At 57.8% G+C, this 16,150-nt stretch overlaps 2 protein-coding genes across 2 annotated transcripts; one reads left to right on the top strand and one right to left on the bottom strand.

The window, feature by feature from the left end:
* The first annotated feature begins 449 nt into the window (after positions 1-449).
* Positions 450-3,327, top strand: LOC120690289 (cysteine-rich receptor-like protein kinase 10). The gene is given in 6 exon segments (XM_039972891.1): positions 450-1,326; positions 1,441-1,548; positions 1,643-2,128; positions 2,234-2,471; positions 2,569-2,719; positions 2,853-3,327. Coding segments are annotated over 6 exon segments (2,166 nt in total). The 5' UTR covers positions 450-485; the 3' UTR covers positions 3,195-3,327.
* Positions 3,310-16,095, bottom strand: LOC120695525. Its single transcript, XM_039978747.1, has 6 exons — positions 15,931-16,095; positions 15,512-15,569; positions 4,334-4,521; positions 4,197-4,222; positions 3,910-4,029; positions 3,310-3,645 (listed from the first exon to the last, which is right to left on the bottom strand). The coding sequence occupies exons 1-6, from the start codon at positions 16,093-16,095 to the stop codon at positions 3,543-3,545; spliced, it is 660 nt and encodes a 219-aa protein (XP_039834681.1). The 3' UTR covers positions 3,310-3,542.
* Between the last annotated feature and the right edge of the window lie 55 nt (positions 16,096-16,150).

Below are 16,150 nucleotides of genomic sequence, written 5' to 3'. Positions count from 1 at the left end.
AGAAATTTATTTGTTTTTTTAAATGTGGAGAATCTTTCTTGGAAAATCTACTCACCTAGCATTGATAAAATCCGAAATCTGTTCAATGCCATGACGGAGTATGAATAAGATGTTGTGAAAAACTTATCGAAATAAGTTATTCATATTTTTTTTATAAAAAACTTGGAAAGGAAGAAAATTGCGAATAAAAGGAACGCTTCCCTTCCTATTAGAGCCAGCCAGCCAGGCCAAGGGCTGATTAATCTAGCTCGTCCTGCCTGACAAACAATTGTGGCTCAGCATCCTGCGGCTCAGCTGCTGTTACAATTCGTCACATCACACATTCTATTATCATGTGTTTATGTCACTGTCTCGCATTGCTCAGTCGTCAACCAAGCCTCTGACTTCGCCTATCTACTTAGGCAACAACAGGAATCAAGAGTTGATGGTTTTCTCAACTCTAATCTTGCTTTGTGTTTTCTCAAAGCAACGAGCTAGAGGTCGAGATGGTGGTAGTCCTCCGCTTCCTCGTTGTGCTCCTCCTGCCATCGGCGACGACGCTCATCGCGGCGGGCGCTGCTGATTCGTCGGAGTACTCGTGCAACCGCACCACGGGCAGCTTCACGCCCGGCGGCGCGTTTGCCGCCAGCCTTGACACCCTCGTCGCGGCGCTCGTGGCCAACGCCTCGTCCTCCTCGTCGCTCTTCGCCACGGCGGCCGTCGGCGCCGGCCCGGACGCGGCGTACGGCCTCGCGCTCTGCCGCGGCGACGTCACGGACCCCAGCGTCTGCTCGGCGTGCCTCGGCGACGCGTTCCGGCGGTTGCGGGAGCTCTGCGCCCGGGGCAGGGATGCCACGCTCTACAGCGACGCGTGCACGGCCCGGTACTCCGGCGAGGACTTCCTGGCGCGGCCCGGCGACAACTCCCCCGTGATCAACGGCTTGGACGCGAACGCGTCGGCGTACTACCCCGGGTGGGACGCCAGGAACGCGACGAGCCGGAGCTTCTTCCTGTCGCTGGGCGCCACCCTGTTCGGGGAGCTCGCCATGTACGGGGCCTACAACTCCTCGGCGGCGCGCCGGTTCGCGAGCGCCGTCATGTACATCAACCCGCAGCTGCCGACGGTGTACGGCCTGACGCAGTGCACGCCGGACCTCGCGCCGGCGCAGTGCTGGCACTGCTTCCAGGGCCTCGGCGTCCAGCTCGGGCAGTGGTTCGACGGACGCGAGGGCGGGCGCATCATCGGCGTCCGCTGCAGCTTCCGGTACGAGGCGTACAAGTTCTTTGCCGGCACGCCGGACGTCCAGATCGGCCTGCAGGGCAGCCCGTCGACAGCTCAGAGGAAAGGTAACAAAAGCAGAACAAGTTTTTGCGTTTTCAGGTTCAGGCAAGGCAATAATTATACTGTAGGAAACTTGTGTGATATTATTACTGTCTGTAATTTTCTTCTGAACGATGTAGGAAGCAACAAAAGAAAGGTTGTGATTGTCGCTGTCGTCGTACCAATCACGGTGTTGTTCTGTGCCATGGTTGCCGGCCTTCTTCTAGTAACACAGAGAAAGAGAGCCGGTAAGAAGACAATGATATGATATGGAAACCAAACCAAACCCTTCACTTCACGAAAATCCTCTTATTTGACCCGATACAAAATTCCGATTGACAGTGGAGCTACTGGAGCGCCGGCGAGCACACTCCCGAAATAACAACTCCAAGACGGAGGAGGCACTGAAGCTGTACCGAATCGAGGAGGGCAGCAGCTCGGAGTTCGCGGTCTACAGCTTCGCCGAGATGGCGGCCGCGACCGGCGATTTCTCCGACGAGAACCTGCTCGGCAAAGGCGGCTTCGGCCCTGTCTACAAGGCGAGCTGGCGTTTTGCATCAGGTTCGAGTGCTTGACTGACAGGTGAGCTGCAATGACTGACTCTGATTCTTCCGCAGGGGAAGCTGCCGGACGGCGCCGAGATCGCGGTGAAGCGACTGGCGTCGCATTCCGGGCAGGGGCTGGAGGAGTTCAAGAACGAGATCCAACTCATCGCCAAGCTGCAGCACACCAACCTGGTCCGACTCATCGGCTGCTGCGTCCAGGATGAGGAGAAGCTGCTCGTCTACGAGTACATGCACAACCGCAGCCTTGACTGCTTCATCTTCGGTACCACTACCACTCGGTTAATGATACGGCTCGCCGGTTTTCTCTTGGTCCATGCAAGTGTTTTGGCTGATGATCCGGTGTTGTTTTGTTTGTTTCTTCGTGCAGGCCAGCAGCAGGTGCAGTTGCTGGACTGGGAGAAGCGGCTGCACATAATCGAGGGGATCGCGCAGGGGCTCCTCTACCTGCACAAGCACTCCCGGGTGCGCATCATCCACCGTGACCTCAAGGCCAGCAACATCCTGCTGGACAAGGACCTCAACCCCAAGATCTCCGACTTCGGCATGGCCAGGATCTTCGGCTCCAACACGACAGAGGACAACACCAGCAAGGTCGTCGGCACATAGTAAGACTAACAGACACATTGATTGAAGCGAGACACATATGGTGGTGGCCTAAACATTCGTTAATCCGGAGTGACATTGTTGCAATAACTGTTCTAGTGGCTACATGGCTCCCGAGTACGCCTCGGAGGGCATCTTCTCGGTGAAGTCCGACGTGTACAGCTTTGGCGTGCTGCTGCTGGAGATCGTCAGTGGCAAGAGGAACAACGGTCACCACCACTACGGGGAGTTTGTCAACCTGCTTGGATACGTACGTCTCAGCTGCCAAACTGAAACTCTGCAGCTAGCATTCAACATCACTGACAGTGGTCGCTCGCATCGCATGTACCCTTGTCTAATAAACTTTTGTGTGTTTTTTTTGATTGATTTCGTTACACTTGCAGGCGTGGCAAATGTGGAGTGAAGGCAGGGCGTTGGAGCTGGTCGACCCGTCGCTGGGCGAGCGCAGCGAGGTCGCGAGCATCATGCGGTGCATCAGGGTAGGGCTTCTGTGCGTGCAGGAGAACGCGACGGACCGGCCGACCATGGCGGGTGTGACGGCGATGCTGGCGGCCACCGACGGAGGAGCCACGGCGGCGCTCCCCGACCCGACGCGGCCGCCGTACTTCGCCCTCAGGGTCGGCATCAGCGGCGGCGGCGATGGATCGGAGGCCCGGGCACGGTCGCACAGCACGTCGTGCAGCACCAACGAGCTCACCATCACCACCATCCAAGAGGGCAGGTGATTGACTGACTCGAGGGCTATCGGCGTCTCGACTTGTCATAAGAAACCGTTTATGACACCGTCCAGCAAGTAGTTTTCCATGTAATCTTCCATACTCAAGTAGTCGACAGTTGAGCTTGAGCAGATTATTACGTACTATGAGAGAAATCAATGAACCCACTCAAACAAGCAAAGAGTTTAAATGATGACTCAGTGCAAGTTGGGGTTTTGTATTTACATTTACATTTTAAGATAAAGATAGTGGGAATGAAAGTTTTGTGAAAACAGCATAATATGGCACATGAACATTGGAGTTGCTTTAAAATGATCAAAGTGAAGTCCTACATTATGGGCAGAAAGTATCCATTCATTATTTGCCTGACAGACGAAGTCCTATGAAGAAAGTGAAGCCCAAAACCAGTGCCCAAGGTGCGAAAACTTTAATCTCCAGATAAGCGAGAGGCGTGGAATGCCTGCATTGTGCATGAGAGGAACAACGTAAATATATATTGGTCCACGTACTCCAAGTTAGAGAATTTTTTTAAGGTGTCGCAGTTAGATAAAGAAAAGCTCAATAAACTAGTTTTACTATTACTCTTGGGTTGAAACACATTTAGCATTTTGTATTAGATCGTCTATAACTTAAACTATCGACATCCAGAAGATAAGGAATTGCATTCTACAAATTCATGATAAGACAAGGGAAAAATTATCTCGTGTTTTAAATGGAGGCTTACATCATATTGGCTATTTTCTCCGGCTGCGCCATTCCTGCAGTAGCAAGAAGAAAAGCTAAGCAAACCCAATTGCTTGAAATATTTATACCGGAGCCATGGCTTGTGTCAGTATGTTTCCTCCTGAAATGCGATACACCAAAAAAAAACTCAATTGTAAGCATGTGTAAGTGAATATATTTTCTTAAATTACAGGTTTAAGTTAAATTTTATATATGATAAAATCGAGGCACAGAGCTAGAAAGAAAGCAGACTCTCTCTCTCTCTGTCTCTGTCTCTGGAATCCTGACCTTTGGCGTTCAATAATATTGGAAATCTAAGGTTGTTTTTCCTACAAGTAAAACTACTAAAATTGAAAAAACAGGCAAGGTAATCTAATTTGTAGACCAAGCATGGCAGGCAGAACTCACCGTGCATGCTAGCAGGCCCGAAGATGCGGTACTCGCCAAGTAGGAGAGTGCAGTTGCGACCGTAAAAGGAAACCTCCCTGTGGTACGGGCACGCCCTCTCCAACTCGAGGAAGGCACCGGCGATGCAGGCGTCGCAGGGGGAGTCCCCGGAGCCGGTGCCGTTGACGTCGCGCCGCCCCACCAGCGGGCCGCAGAAGAAGGAGGCCTGCGGCTGGTTAGGCCAGTACCCAACGGCGGCGCGCTTCGCGAAGTAAGGGCCGCCTACGGCTGCCTCGGCCAGGAGGAGGCCGGCGAGGCGGCGGCGGTTGGCTTCGAAGGTGCTTGTCGGTACTCTGTAGTAGGGATACTCACTCCTACTGCAGCAAAGTAGGACCCGCATAGTTATCTGTAACTACGCGCAAAGAACGGAGCAGCCAGGCCCCACGGGTCAGGCCCTTTCCGCACCAGACCAACGGTCCCGGACCCATTCCCCGCCTGGGGATGAGTCCGGAGACGCCACGTGTCCCTAAGGAATGGAAGCTCCGAGCTGACAGCCGAGGCCTCGGACCCCCGTAGGGGTCCGGGACCTCCTGCGTCCATCCGGACCTCCCATACTGCGTGGGGGTCCGGAGCCGCCACGTGTCCCGGAGGCACGGGTTCGTGCGCGAGCCTTCCGCTGGAAGACTCGCACTCTCATCGCATTCAATGCTGGTGGTTGAGGCGTGCTCTGCCACCACAGCACGCGGGGCAGCCTTTCTCAGGCCCCACTGTGCATCGCGTATTATCAAGATACACAGTGCAGCCGCACCCGCGCAGAGCCCGTTTGCCGCATTAATTGGATACGACGGCACGACACTTTTCCATTATGCCACCAACGCCGCAAGCTATACGACCCGTTCAGCTGCGTGGCAGACGACGCAGCTGCCTACGCCTGGCGCCGTTCCGACAAGACAGCGCCTGGACATGCTGAACGGGGGACTCCAAGAGCAGGCAAAGATATCCGGGGAAAGATCTCCTTTGCCTGCGACGTCATAATGTATGAACAGTACGTTATTTTATACTACATCGCTGGGCCCACCTGTCGGGGTCCCAGCAGCCATGTACGCGTCTCCCTTGAGATATAAAAGGGAAGCGCTCGCTGTATAGAACAAGCTCACTAGAACACACACAGGTTCGCCCAAGCACTCGCAGACTCTCTCGAGGCAAGGCAATACAACACATAGTGGACGTAGGGTATTACGCTTCGGCGGCCCGAACCACTCTAAATCCTTGGTGTTCATCGTATTCTTGAGCGAGATCGAACTAGGACTAGCTAACCCCCGAGTACACACCCTCTGGGCTTAGGCGGGTGCCTTCCGCCACCCGGCTGTGGTTTGCAGCACCACGACATTTGGCGCGCCAGGTAGGGGCACGTAGCTGGTCGCAGTTCATCTCTTCTTCGTCTCCATGGTTCGTGTGGACGACGTAGAGATGACGGAGGGTGTGGCGTCCTCCATGCGACACGCCTCTCGCGTTCCTGCTCAAGGGGCAACTGTACCTGTGGAGCAGCCACCGTCGGCGGCGGCGCGCGCTGCTCGCCGGCAAGAGTCAGGGCGCCCATCAAGGGCCCCCTCGCAAGCTGCGAGCGGCGGAGCGCTGGCGGTGGCTAGGGAGTTGCTTCGCAACCCCCCGGCTGCTGCAGCCTCGCCAAACGCCCTGAAGCAGTGGCGGGACGACGTTGACCGTCTCCTCCACCTGGCTCAGGCCTCCCCCAGTTCTGCAAGGACTGGGCAACGGCCTCCGCCCGGCAATGCGGTGGTACCTTACCGCCAGCGTCAGGGCGGTGCGTCGGCGTCTGTGCGCTCCCCCACCGTGAGGGGTGCACGAACAGAAGATTTGCGGGCGGAGCTCAACCGCCGGCGCACGGGAAAGGATGCCCTCATCTCCGTGGAGAGGGTGCGAGGGCACCGTCTCAACATCGAGGGTCGCAACCTCAATGTTGATCTGGACGCGGTGGCACCCAAGCCTTCGGTGAATGCCCGGATACAGTCGGGCGCCCCGGTGGCTGGGGTAGGCTGTGCTGCACTCGCGGATCACCTCCGCGCAGTGGCATGGCCGTCTAAGTTCCCCCCGCACCTGCCGGAGAAGTACGACGGTACCACTAACCCGTCGAAATTCCTGCAGGTGTACGTTACCGCCATCACAGCAGCTGGTGGTAACGACGCCGTCATGGCTAGCTACTTTCATGTAGCCTTGACTGGGCCAGCCTGGACTTGGCTCATGAACCTTACTCCTGGGACTATCCAGTCCTGGGAGGAGCTCTGTGCGAGGTTCACTGCGAACTTCGCCAGTGCGTACCAGCAGCATGGTGTGGAGGCTCACCTCCACGCTGTGAGGCAGAAACCCGGGGAGATGCTCCGGGCCTTCATCTCGCGCTTCACCAAGGTACGGGGTACCATTCCTCGTATCTCCGATGCATCTATTATCACTGCTTTCCGACAGGGGGTACATGACGAGAAGATGCTCGAGAAGCTCGCGACGCACGAGGTGGAAAGCGTTACCACGCTTTTCTCCCTGGCAGACAAGTGTGCCAGGGCCGCTGAGGGCTGCGCATGGCACTCAGCCCCCCAAGACGGAGATGCCAAGGCTGGTGGCTCCGCTGCTACCGCTCAGGGCGGTGGCAAGAAGAAGAAGAACAAGAACCGGAGTCGCGGGGAGTCGCAGCCTGGCGGACCAGTCATCGCCGTAGCGGCACCTGCTACTGCGGCACCAGCGGCGGCGGCAGCGGCTAGGGGCCAGAACGCGCATGGCAAGCGTCCACGCCCGCAGGGTGGCAGCGGAGGATCATGCCCGGTGCATCCCACCGCTCGCCACAGCGCCGCTGACTGCCGCGAGATCCAGAAGCTCGCGAAGCGGGTCAGTGGGCGGCGTGAGCAGTCCTCCAAGGACGGCTCACCTCCTCCTCGCCAGCGGCCCGACAAGGAGAAGGCCTCCGACAGCGGGGCCGCAGCCGGGGAGAAGGAGCTGGGGTACCAATCCCCCGCTCGGGAGCTGAAGGGCGTCTACCACGACGACGACTCCGATTCCGACAATGGCGACCGCCGCAAGAAGCTGTACGTAATGTACGGCGGAAGCTGGGAGCTTGTCTCCTGGCGGGACGTGAAGACCCTTCGCCGAGAGGTCCCTTCGGTGAAGCCGGGGGTCCCGAAGGCGTCGCCGCACCAGAGGTGGATGAACACCACCATCTCTTTCGGGCCATCCGACTACCCGGAGAATATGGCCGGAGCTGGTGTACTACCTCTAATCACCGCTCCTGTCATATCCAACGTGAGGCTCTATCACGTGTTGATCGACGGTGGGGCTGGCCTCAACGTCATCAGCTATGCAGCGTTCAAGCAGCTGCAGATCCCGGAGTCCAAGCTGACTCCCTCTCGCCCATTCTCCGGAGTGGGCCCACATCCGGTGTTCCCTCTGGGGAGCATCACATTGCCGGTCACGTTCGGGACCCAGGAGAACTTCCGCACAGAGAGCATTCTGTTCGATGTTGCGGAGGTGAACCTCCCGTTCAACGCCATCATTGGCCGACCGGAACTCTACCGCTTCATGGCCATTGCTCATTATGGGTATTTGGTCTTGAAGATGCCTTCCCCTGCCGGTGTCCTCACCGTGCAGGGTAACCGCACCGCTGCCGTCGCTGCAGTTGAGAGACTGCATGCTCTGGCGGCAGAGGCTGCACGTTCCGAGGAGGATCCATCCACCTCACAACCCAGGGCACCTGCAAAGTCTCCCAAGGTCCAACCGTCTGATCCGGACCATGTTCCCGTGAAGACGGTGCGGATTGGAGCGGACTCCACCAGGACCACCCGCATCGCGGGGAACCTGGAGGAGAAATAGGAAGACGCGCTCATCGCTTTCCTCCGGGCAAATGTTGACGTATTCGCCTGGGAACCGTCACAAATGCCCGGGATCCCCAGGGAAGTGATCGAGCACAATCTGAGGATCTACCCTGACGCCACGCCGGTGCGCCAGAAGCCTCAGAAGCAGTCTGAGGAGCGGCAGAACTTCATCCGCGAAGAAGTCCACAAGCTCCTACACGCTGGCTTCATCGAGGAGGTCCACCACCCTGAGTGGTTGGCCAACCCGGTCGTCGTCCCAAAGGCCAACGGGAAGCTTCGGATGTGCATCGACTACACCAGCCTCAACAAGGCATGTCCTAGAGACCCCTATCCTCTTCCACGTATCGATCAGATCGTGGACTCCACCTCCGGGTGTGACCTTTTGTCTTTCCTAGATGCATACTCTGGTTTTCACCAGATTCAGATGTCTAGAGAGGATAGGAAGCATACTGCTTTTGTAACAGTAGATGAGCTTTATTGCTATATTGTCATGCCATATGATCTACGGAATGCCTTACCCACGTTTGTACGAGCTATGAACAAAACCTTCTGTAATCTAATTAGAGATATCATTGAGGTTTATGTCGATGACATTGTGGTCAAGACTAAGGTAGGGTCAACACTAGTGGAGGACCTGTCCCTCGTCTTCGACCGGCTCCGCACCACGCGCACAAAGCTGAACCCCGAGAAGTGCATCTTCGGCGTCTCCGCAGGGAAGCTACTGGGTTTCCTGGTCTCACATTGAGGCATCGAGGCAAACCCAGCCAAGATCAAGGCGATCGAAGCGATGAGGCCTCCTGGCCGCATCAAGGACGTCCAGAAGCTTACTGGATCTCTCGCTGCTCTTAGCCGCTTCATATCGAGGCTGGCTGAGAGAGCCCTCCCCTTCTTCAAGCTTTTGAGGAGGTCCGGTCCATTTTCTTGGACCAAAGAGGCTGAACAGGCCTTCCATGAACTGAAGCAGCACCTCACCTCACTGCCAGTATTGGTGGCTCCAGAGCCCGGTGAGCCGTTGTTTCTGTATCTAGCTGCGTCTGCGGAGGCGGTCAGCATGGTGCCAGGGGGACACCAGGGTCTCCCCGGCCAAAGATGGTGAGCCGGACCCCGGACACGGGGGCCCGTCAGCCTCACCTCCGCTTGAAGCTCCGGAACCCGGCCAAGGAGGTCCGGAGGAGCCTTGTGTCAGTGGGAACCCAGAACCGCTGGGGGCCCAAGGACCTGACAAAGCGGATAAGGGCGAGCCGGACCCGGCCACCAGGGTCCGGACCGTCCAAAAGCTAGTCTACTACGTCAGCGAAGTCCTTCACGAGGCAAAGGCCAGGTATCTTGAGACGCATAAGCTTATCTATGCGATACTTATTGCGTCCAGGAAACTACGCCACTACTTTCAGGCACATCGAGTTGTCATAGTGACCTCTTACCCACTAAGAGCGATCCTACACAACTCCAACACCACGGGCAACATCGCCAAGTGGGCGGCAGAGCTGGCTGAGTTCCAGCTGGACTTTCAGCCTCGCCATGCGGTCAAGAGCCAGATCCTGGCTGATTTCATAGCGGAGTGGACTCCTTCCCCAAGCAATTCTGGGGGTCCGGACTTCAACGCCGGACCCACGGAGCCGGAAATCAGGACATCAGTCTTCACCGAGCCCCACTGGACACTCTTCTTCGACGGGTCCGCCCGCGAGAAGTGGGCCGGAGCTGGTGTGGTCCTCATCGACCCAAACGGAGATCAACTGAAGTACATGGTGCACCTTGAGTTCAAGGCCACCAACAACATGGCGGAGTACGAAGCCTTGATCTTTGGCCTGACACAAGCCCTCTCCCTGGGGGTCCGGCAGCTTCTGGTGAAGGGGGATTCACAGCTAATCATCAAGCAGGTCCGAGGGGATTGCAGCTGCAACAATCCCCAGCTCGCGGCATACCTCATACACATGAGGAAGCTCGAGAAGGACTTCGACGCCTTGGAACTGCAACATGTTCCCCGCGAACTCAACTCAGCAGCAGATGATCTCTCCGCGAGAGCATCTACCTAGGCATCCGTGCCTGAGGGCATCTTCGAAAGACGGCTGTTGAGACCTACCGCCCAGCCTGCCGAACTGGGTAAAGGGGATCAAGCTAGCACCTCGAAGTTAGCGGTCCCGGCGGCATTCCACCTATGGTGTCCGAGGTGGGCTGTGTGCTCTATTAAGGATCCTAGAGACCTCATAGAGCCACCCCCACCTACTCAGGAAGCTCCCGATGCATGGATCTCCGAGATCCGGGGCTACCTGAAAGATAACATCCTCCCTAATGATGATGTGTCTGCTGAGCGCATAGTCCGATTGGCTAAACGCTACGCGGTGGTAGAAGGGGATCTCTACCGCCGTGGCGCCAATGATGTCCTCATGCGGTGCATTTCCCAGGAAGAGGGCCGCGAGCTGCTCGCGGAGATACATGGAGGCGAGTGTGGAAGTCATTCCTCATCCCGCACGCTTGTTGGCAAGGCCTTTCGGCACGGTTTCTACTGGCCAACAGCACTCCAGGATGCGGCTGAGCTAGTAAAATCCTGCAAAGCATGCCAGTTCCATGCAAAGCAGATACACACACCGGCTCAAGCTCTGCAGATGATTCCACCCTCATGGCCATTTGCCGTGTGGGGTGTGGATATCCTGGGGCCGTTCCGCCGGGCCGTCGACGGGTACCGGTTCCTATACGTCGCCTTTGACAAGTTCACAAAGTGGCCGGAGGTTACCCCTGTGGTGAATATCACTAAAAAGTCAGCAGTCGCATTCCTCAAGTCCATTGTGTGCAGATTTGGCGTCCCGGACAGCATCATTGCGGACAATGGGACCCAATTCAAAAGCAGATTCTTGCAGGAGTGCTGCGAGGACATCCCCGCAGCAATGGACAAGTTGAGAGAATGAATGCAGAGATCCTCAAGGGACTCAAGACCCGCACCTACAACTGCTTGAAGAAGCATGGTGCCAAATGGGTTGATGAGCTTCCGTGCGTGCTATGGGGCAACCGGACCACACCCAGCCGTGCCACCGGGGAGACTCCATTCTTCCTAGTCTACGGGGCTGAAGCATGTCTTCCCCCAGAAATTCACCTGGGCTCGCCAAGGGTCCAGGCTTTTGACGAATCCATGCAGGAGCAGCTGCGGCGTAACGATGTGGACTTCATTGACGAACGAAGGTGGCGAGCAGCAATCCGAAATGCACGCTACAACTAGGCGCTCTGGCGCTATCATCAACGGTTCGTGCACAGTAGGGAGCTCCGGGCTGGCGACCTCGTCCTCAGATGGATCCTGAATCCAACGGGGCTCCATAAACTCTCCCCCAGCTGGGAGGGGTCCTTCAAGGTCACAGATGTATGCCGGCCCGGATCGTTCGCCTCGCCACAGAAGATGGAGTGCCGCTGCCCAACCCATGGAACATAGAGCATCTGCATAAATTTTACACCTAGGCAGAGCAGGGAAATAAACTTTTCCTTTGTAATAAGATAGAGTCAACGTGCGGCCCAGAGCGGTTGGGGGCCACCCTCGTAAACCCGACCTCTGGCATCCATCGCACCGTCGGCTAACGCGCGGCTCAGACCGGTAGAGGTCCGACCTCGTACACCCGGCCTCTGGCATCCATCGCGCTAAGCCATGTACATCAAGATTGCAAAGGAAAGATTTTCTCCCAGTTCTGTCTTTGTGTCAAAATTTAATTTCGCATTCTGATTCTCGAAATTTTACTTTTCTAACCCCTGTGCGGACTTCCACTTTTGTCACTACAACTAAGACCTGTATTGAGTTGCTGGACTGCCGTACAGATACCGGACCATCTTGCTGCTGGGGAGGGGTCCGAACCCCTAGGGACCTGCTCTGGAGAGGGGGTACTCGTTTCCTGGGGTGGCCCGGAGTCCTGTGTAGCCGCTTAGCCGGTTCCGCACCCAAAAGCCTACACACTCCACCGCCCTGTAACGAGTGCTCTAGTACCTGGAGCCGGGTAATTAGGGGCTCGGACCTCCTTCTAGCCCAAGAGTTGGCTTCCTAAGTCCTACACGGCATGTCCAGCTCCATATCTCAAAGGATCGAGTACGACAGAGTGACCTCACCCACTGCTAGGAAGGGTCTGGAATATCAGATCCAGGTCCGGAGAACTCGTGTTGTTTCCTGGAGTGGTCCGGAGCCTTGTGCAGCGCCTTAGCCTGGTCTCGCACCCTAAGCCTACGCACTCCACCACTCTGTAACAAACACTGAATTACCCGGACCTGTATGTCTAGAGCTCCGGACCTTGTACTAGTGTGGGGGCCGGTCTAGAATAGGTCGCACAGGCCTGCTACTAAGCTGTAACTTTGAAGTGGCACACAGGCTAATCCTTGAATGGTGGTAGCCAGCCTCAACCATTGAGCCTACCTACCAGGGGGTCCCGGCATCTGCTTTAAAGTTTCATGCAGATCGAGGTCCAATCTCGGTGGTAGACAGACTCAAAAACAGCTGAGACTGTCTCCCAGGGGGCTGGGGCGTTCGCTTTGAGCCACGGCATCTGCATACGTCAAACAGCTAAGTCGCGGTATCATTACTACCATGCGAACGAGTTGATTCTTCTCTCTGTAGTTTTTTCTGCTACGCAGGGAATGGCATAAGACGCTCGCTCAGCTTGCAAACTATGCGGCACCTATGCCCAAGGTATCTCTACGGCTCAGGTGCAGACAGGTCCAAACAACTGAACCTATCCGCCAGGGGGCCAGGGCGCCGGGGTGATGTATACTGCAAACCAGCAATTGCAACTGACAAACAGCTAAGTTGAAGTTTTCTTCAACTTCAAAATTTTCAATTAGTATAATGTTTGTTACATAACGCAAAAGGAAAAAGATACAATGCCCAGCTCAAGGGTCTGCAGGCTCCCGCTTGAAGTAGGCGGCAACGAAGTCGACGACCTCCCGCACGCTGTCCCGAGCGGCGGCCTCCGTCTCCGCTATGGGACCATCGACCACGGGCGTCAGCGAGATGGCTGGGTCGTGGCTCCAGAGGCAGGTCAGGATGTGCTCCGCCACCATCCGGATCAGCTCGCGACCCTCGGCTTCGAGCTGGCCAGCAAGGACCGGCCCCAGACGCTGGAGCCTATCCGAAGCAGAATTCAGCACTGGGAGGGCGTCAGCTATCGAAGCTGGCGGCTCCGCCACCTGGATTGGGCTCATTCCAAGTGGCACCAGTGCTAGGCTCGCTTCGGTCGCCCAGTCAGCGATCCGCTGGGCCCCCACACGCTGGTCCTCCTGGTGCTTCCGGACCGCCTCTTGCACCCGGGTGTCCAGAGCCACCTTGGCCACCTCCACCTCGCGGGACCTTTCCTCGAGCTTGGCCTCCTTCTGCTCCGCCCACTCCTTCAGCTTCTTGAGCGAGTCTCGCTGGCGCCCAAGTTCCTTCTCCATGTTGGAAGCGTGGGACTCCCGCTTAGCGAGAGATTTCCGGTCCTCCTCCAGATCCGCCTCGGCGACAGTCAGCTTGCTGGCTCTCTCCAGCAGTTGCTCGCGCCATCCCTGCAGAGTCGCAGAGAGGTCGTCGAGCTCCTGCCTCCGGACCTCGAGACCCTGGCTGCGAGTCTCTAGCTCGGACTGCTGGGCCGCGAGGCGAGTCTCGAGGTCGGACCGCTGAGCCGCGAAGCTAACAACCTCCAAGGCAAAAGTCTCCTCCCGCTGGGCCAGGGTCTTCTCCCGGCTCGATACTGCAAGCTCCCGGTTGAACACCTTCAGAAGGTTGGTTCGATAGGCCTCTTGGTCGGCTTTGAGCTTTGACCGGGCTTCTGCAGCACGGGAGGCTTCCGCCTTCGTGTGCGCCTCCAGGCGGGTGTGCCAGTCGGAGAGGCACTGACGTTCGCTCTCCAGGGCAGACCACTCCCGCCGGAAGACCGCCTCGGCGGAGGAGGTTGCCTCCACTATTGACCGCCGGACCTGGGTCAGCACCTGGGGAAGGGGAGTCACTTCCTCCTCTGGGAGTTGGAGCTGCAGGAGCTGCCTGCCAAAGACCACCTCCAACTCCTCCTCTGCAACAGGACCGGAGCTGGATGTGGGAGCTTCCGCTGCAACACTTGTCTCCGGCGCCTCCGCCGCCACTGCGTCGGGAGCCGCGGCGCCCAGTACCGGTGCCTCCGCCGCCGCTGCGTCGGGTGCGGCTGCGCCTCCACCGCCGCCGCTGCGTCGGGAGCCGCGGCGCCCAGTACCGGCGCCTCTGCCGCCGCGTCGGGTGCGCTACGCCCAGTACCGGCGCCTCTGCCGCCGCGTCGGGTGCGGCTACGTCCAGAGCCGGCGTCTCTGCCGCCGCCGTGTCGGGTGCGGCTGCGCCCAGCACCGGCGCCTCCGCCGTCGCTGCTTCGGGTGCGGCTGCGCCCAGCACCGGCGCCTCCGCTGACGCTGCGTCTGCCGTGCCCGCCACAGGCTCACCTGCCGCTACAGCGTTAGGTGCTGCTGAGTCTGGTAATGACGCGCCCGTCAGCACCACATCGGGCACCACCGGGCTGGCAGAGGTCGCTGCACCTGAGGATCCCGCACCTGCCGTCGCCGCCGCTGTCGACGCCGTGGCCGCGGTCGCCTGGGCACCTGCTGACGAGCCGGCGATGGTATAAGAACTGCTGGGGCGAGGAGCCCTGGCAACAAAGTGGTCCCGTGCAGTAGGAAGCTTCAGGCTATGCAGAGCCAAATCGCAGTAGTGGCCCCACCTGCGGGTTCGTACCTCCCCCGAGATGGGCCCGGGGGCCACTGTCGGTACCATGTAGCAGGGATACACACTCCTACTGCAGCAAGGCAGAACCCGCATAGTTATCCGTAACTACGCGCAAAGAACGGAGCAGCCAGGCCCCACAGGTCAGGCTCTTTCCTCACCAGACCAACGGCCCCGGACCCATTCCCCGCCTGGGGATGGGTCCGGAGACACCACGTGTCCCTAAGGAAGGGAAGCTCCGAGCTGACAGCCGAGGCCGCGGACCCCCGTAGGGGTCCGGGACCTCCTGCGTCCATCCGGACCTCCCATACTGCGTGGGGGTCCGGAGCCGCCACGTGTCCCGGAGGCACAGGTTCGTGCGCGAGCCTTCCGCTGGAAGACTCGCCCTCTCATCGCATTCAATGCTGGTGGTTGAGGCGTGCTCTGCCACCACAGCACGCGGGGCAGCCTTTGTCAGGCCCCACTGTGCATCGCGTATTACCAAGATACACAGTGCAGCCGCACCCGCGCAGTGCCCGTTTGCCGCATTAATTGGATACGACGGCACGGCACTTTTCCATCATGCCACCTACGCCGCAAGCTATACGACCCGTTCAGCTGCGTGGCAGACGACGCAGCTGGCTACGCCTGGCGCCGTTCCGACAAGACAGCGACTGTACATGCTGAACGGGGGACTCCAAGAGCAGACAAAGATATCCGGAGAAAGATCTCCTTTGCCTGCGACGTCATAATGTATGAACAGTATGTTATTTTATACTACATCGCTGGGCCCACCTGTCGGGGTCCCAGCAGCCATATACGCGCCTCCCTTGAGATATAAAAGGGAAGCGCTCGCTGTACAGAACAAGCTCACTAGAACACACACAGGTTCGCCCAAGCACTCGCAGACTCTCTCGAGGCAAGGCAATACAACACATAGTGGACGTATGATATTACGCTTCGGCGGCCCGAACCACTCTAAATCCTTGGTGTTCATCGTGTTCTTGAGCGAGATCGAACTAGGACTAGCTAACCCCCGAGTACACACCCTCTGGGCTTAGGCGGGTGCCTTCCGCCACCCGGCTGTGGTTTGCAGCACCACGACAGTGCTGTTAGCCGCGTAGAGGCCGCCGCTGACGCACTCGATGTGCGACGTCCCGGCGTCGTAGATACGCACGGCCACGCCGGCAATGGGAGGCAGCGACGACACGGCAAGGAGGACGACGACGGCGACGGCGAGAGGAAGGAGCGAGGGATTCTTCATGGTGGTGGACTGGTGGCTGCTGGTGACGACGGTGACGGAGATGAATTATAAAGTT

The sequence above is a fragment of the Panicum virgatum genome, chromosome 2K (assembly GCF_016808335.1).
Source record: "Panicum virgatum strain AP13 chromosome 2K, P.virgatum_v5, whole genome shotgun sequence".
Lineage (NCBI taxonomy): Eukaryota > Viridiplantae > Streptophyta > Magnoliopsida > Poales > Poaceae > Panicum > Panicum virgatum.
This window is presented reverse-complemented; position numbering and strand designations above follow the sequence as displayed.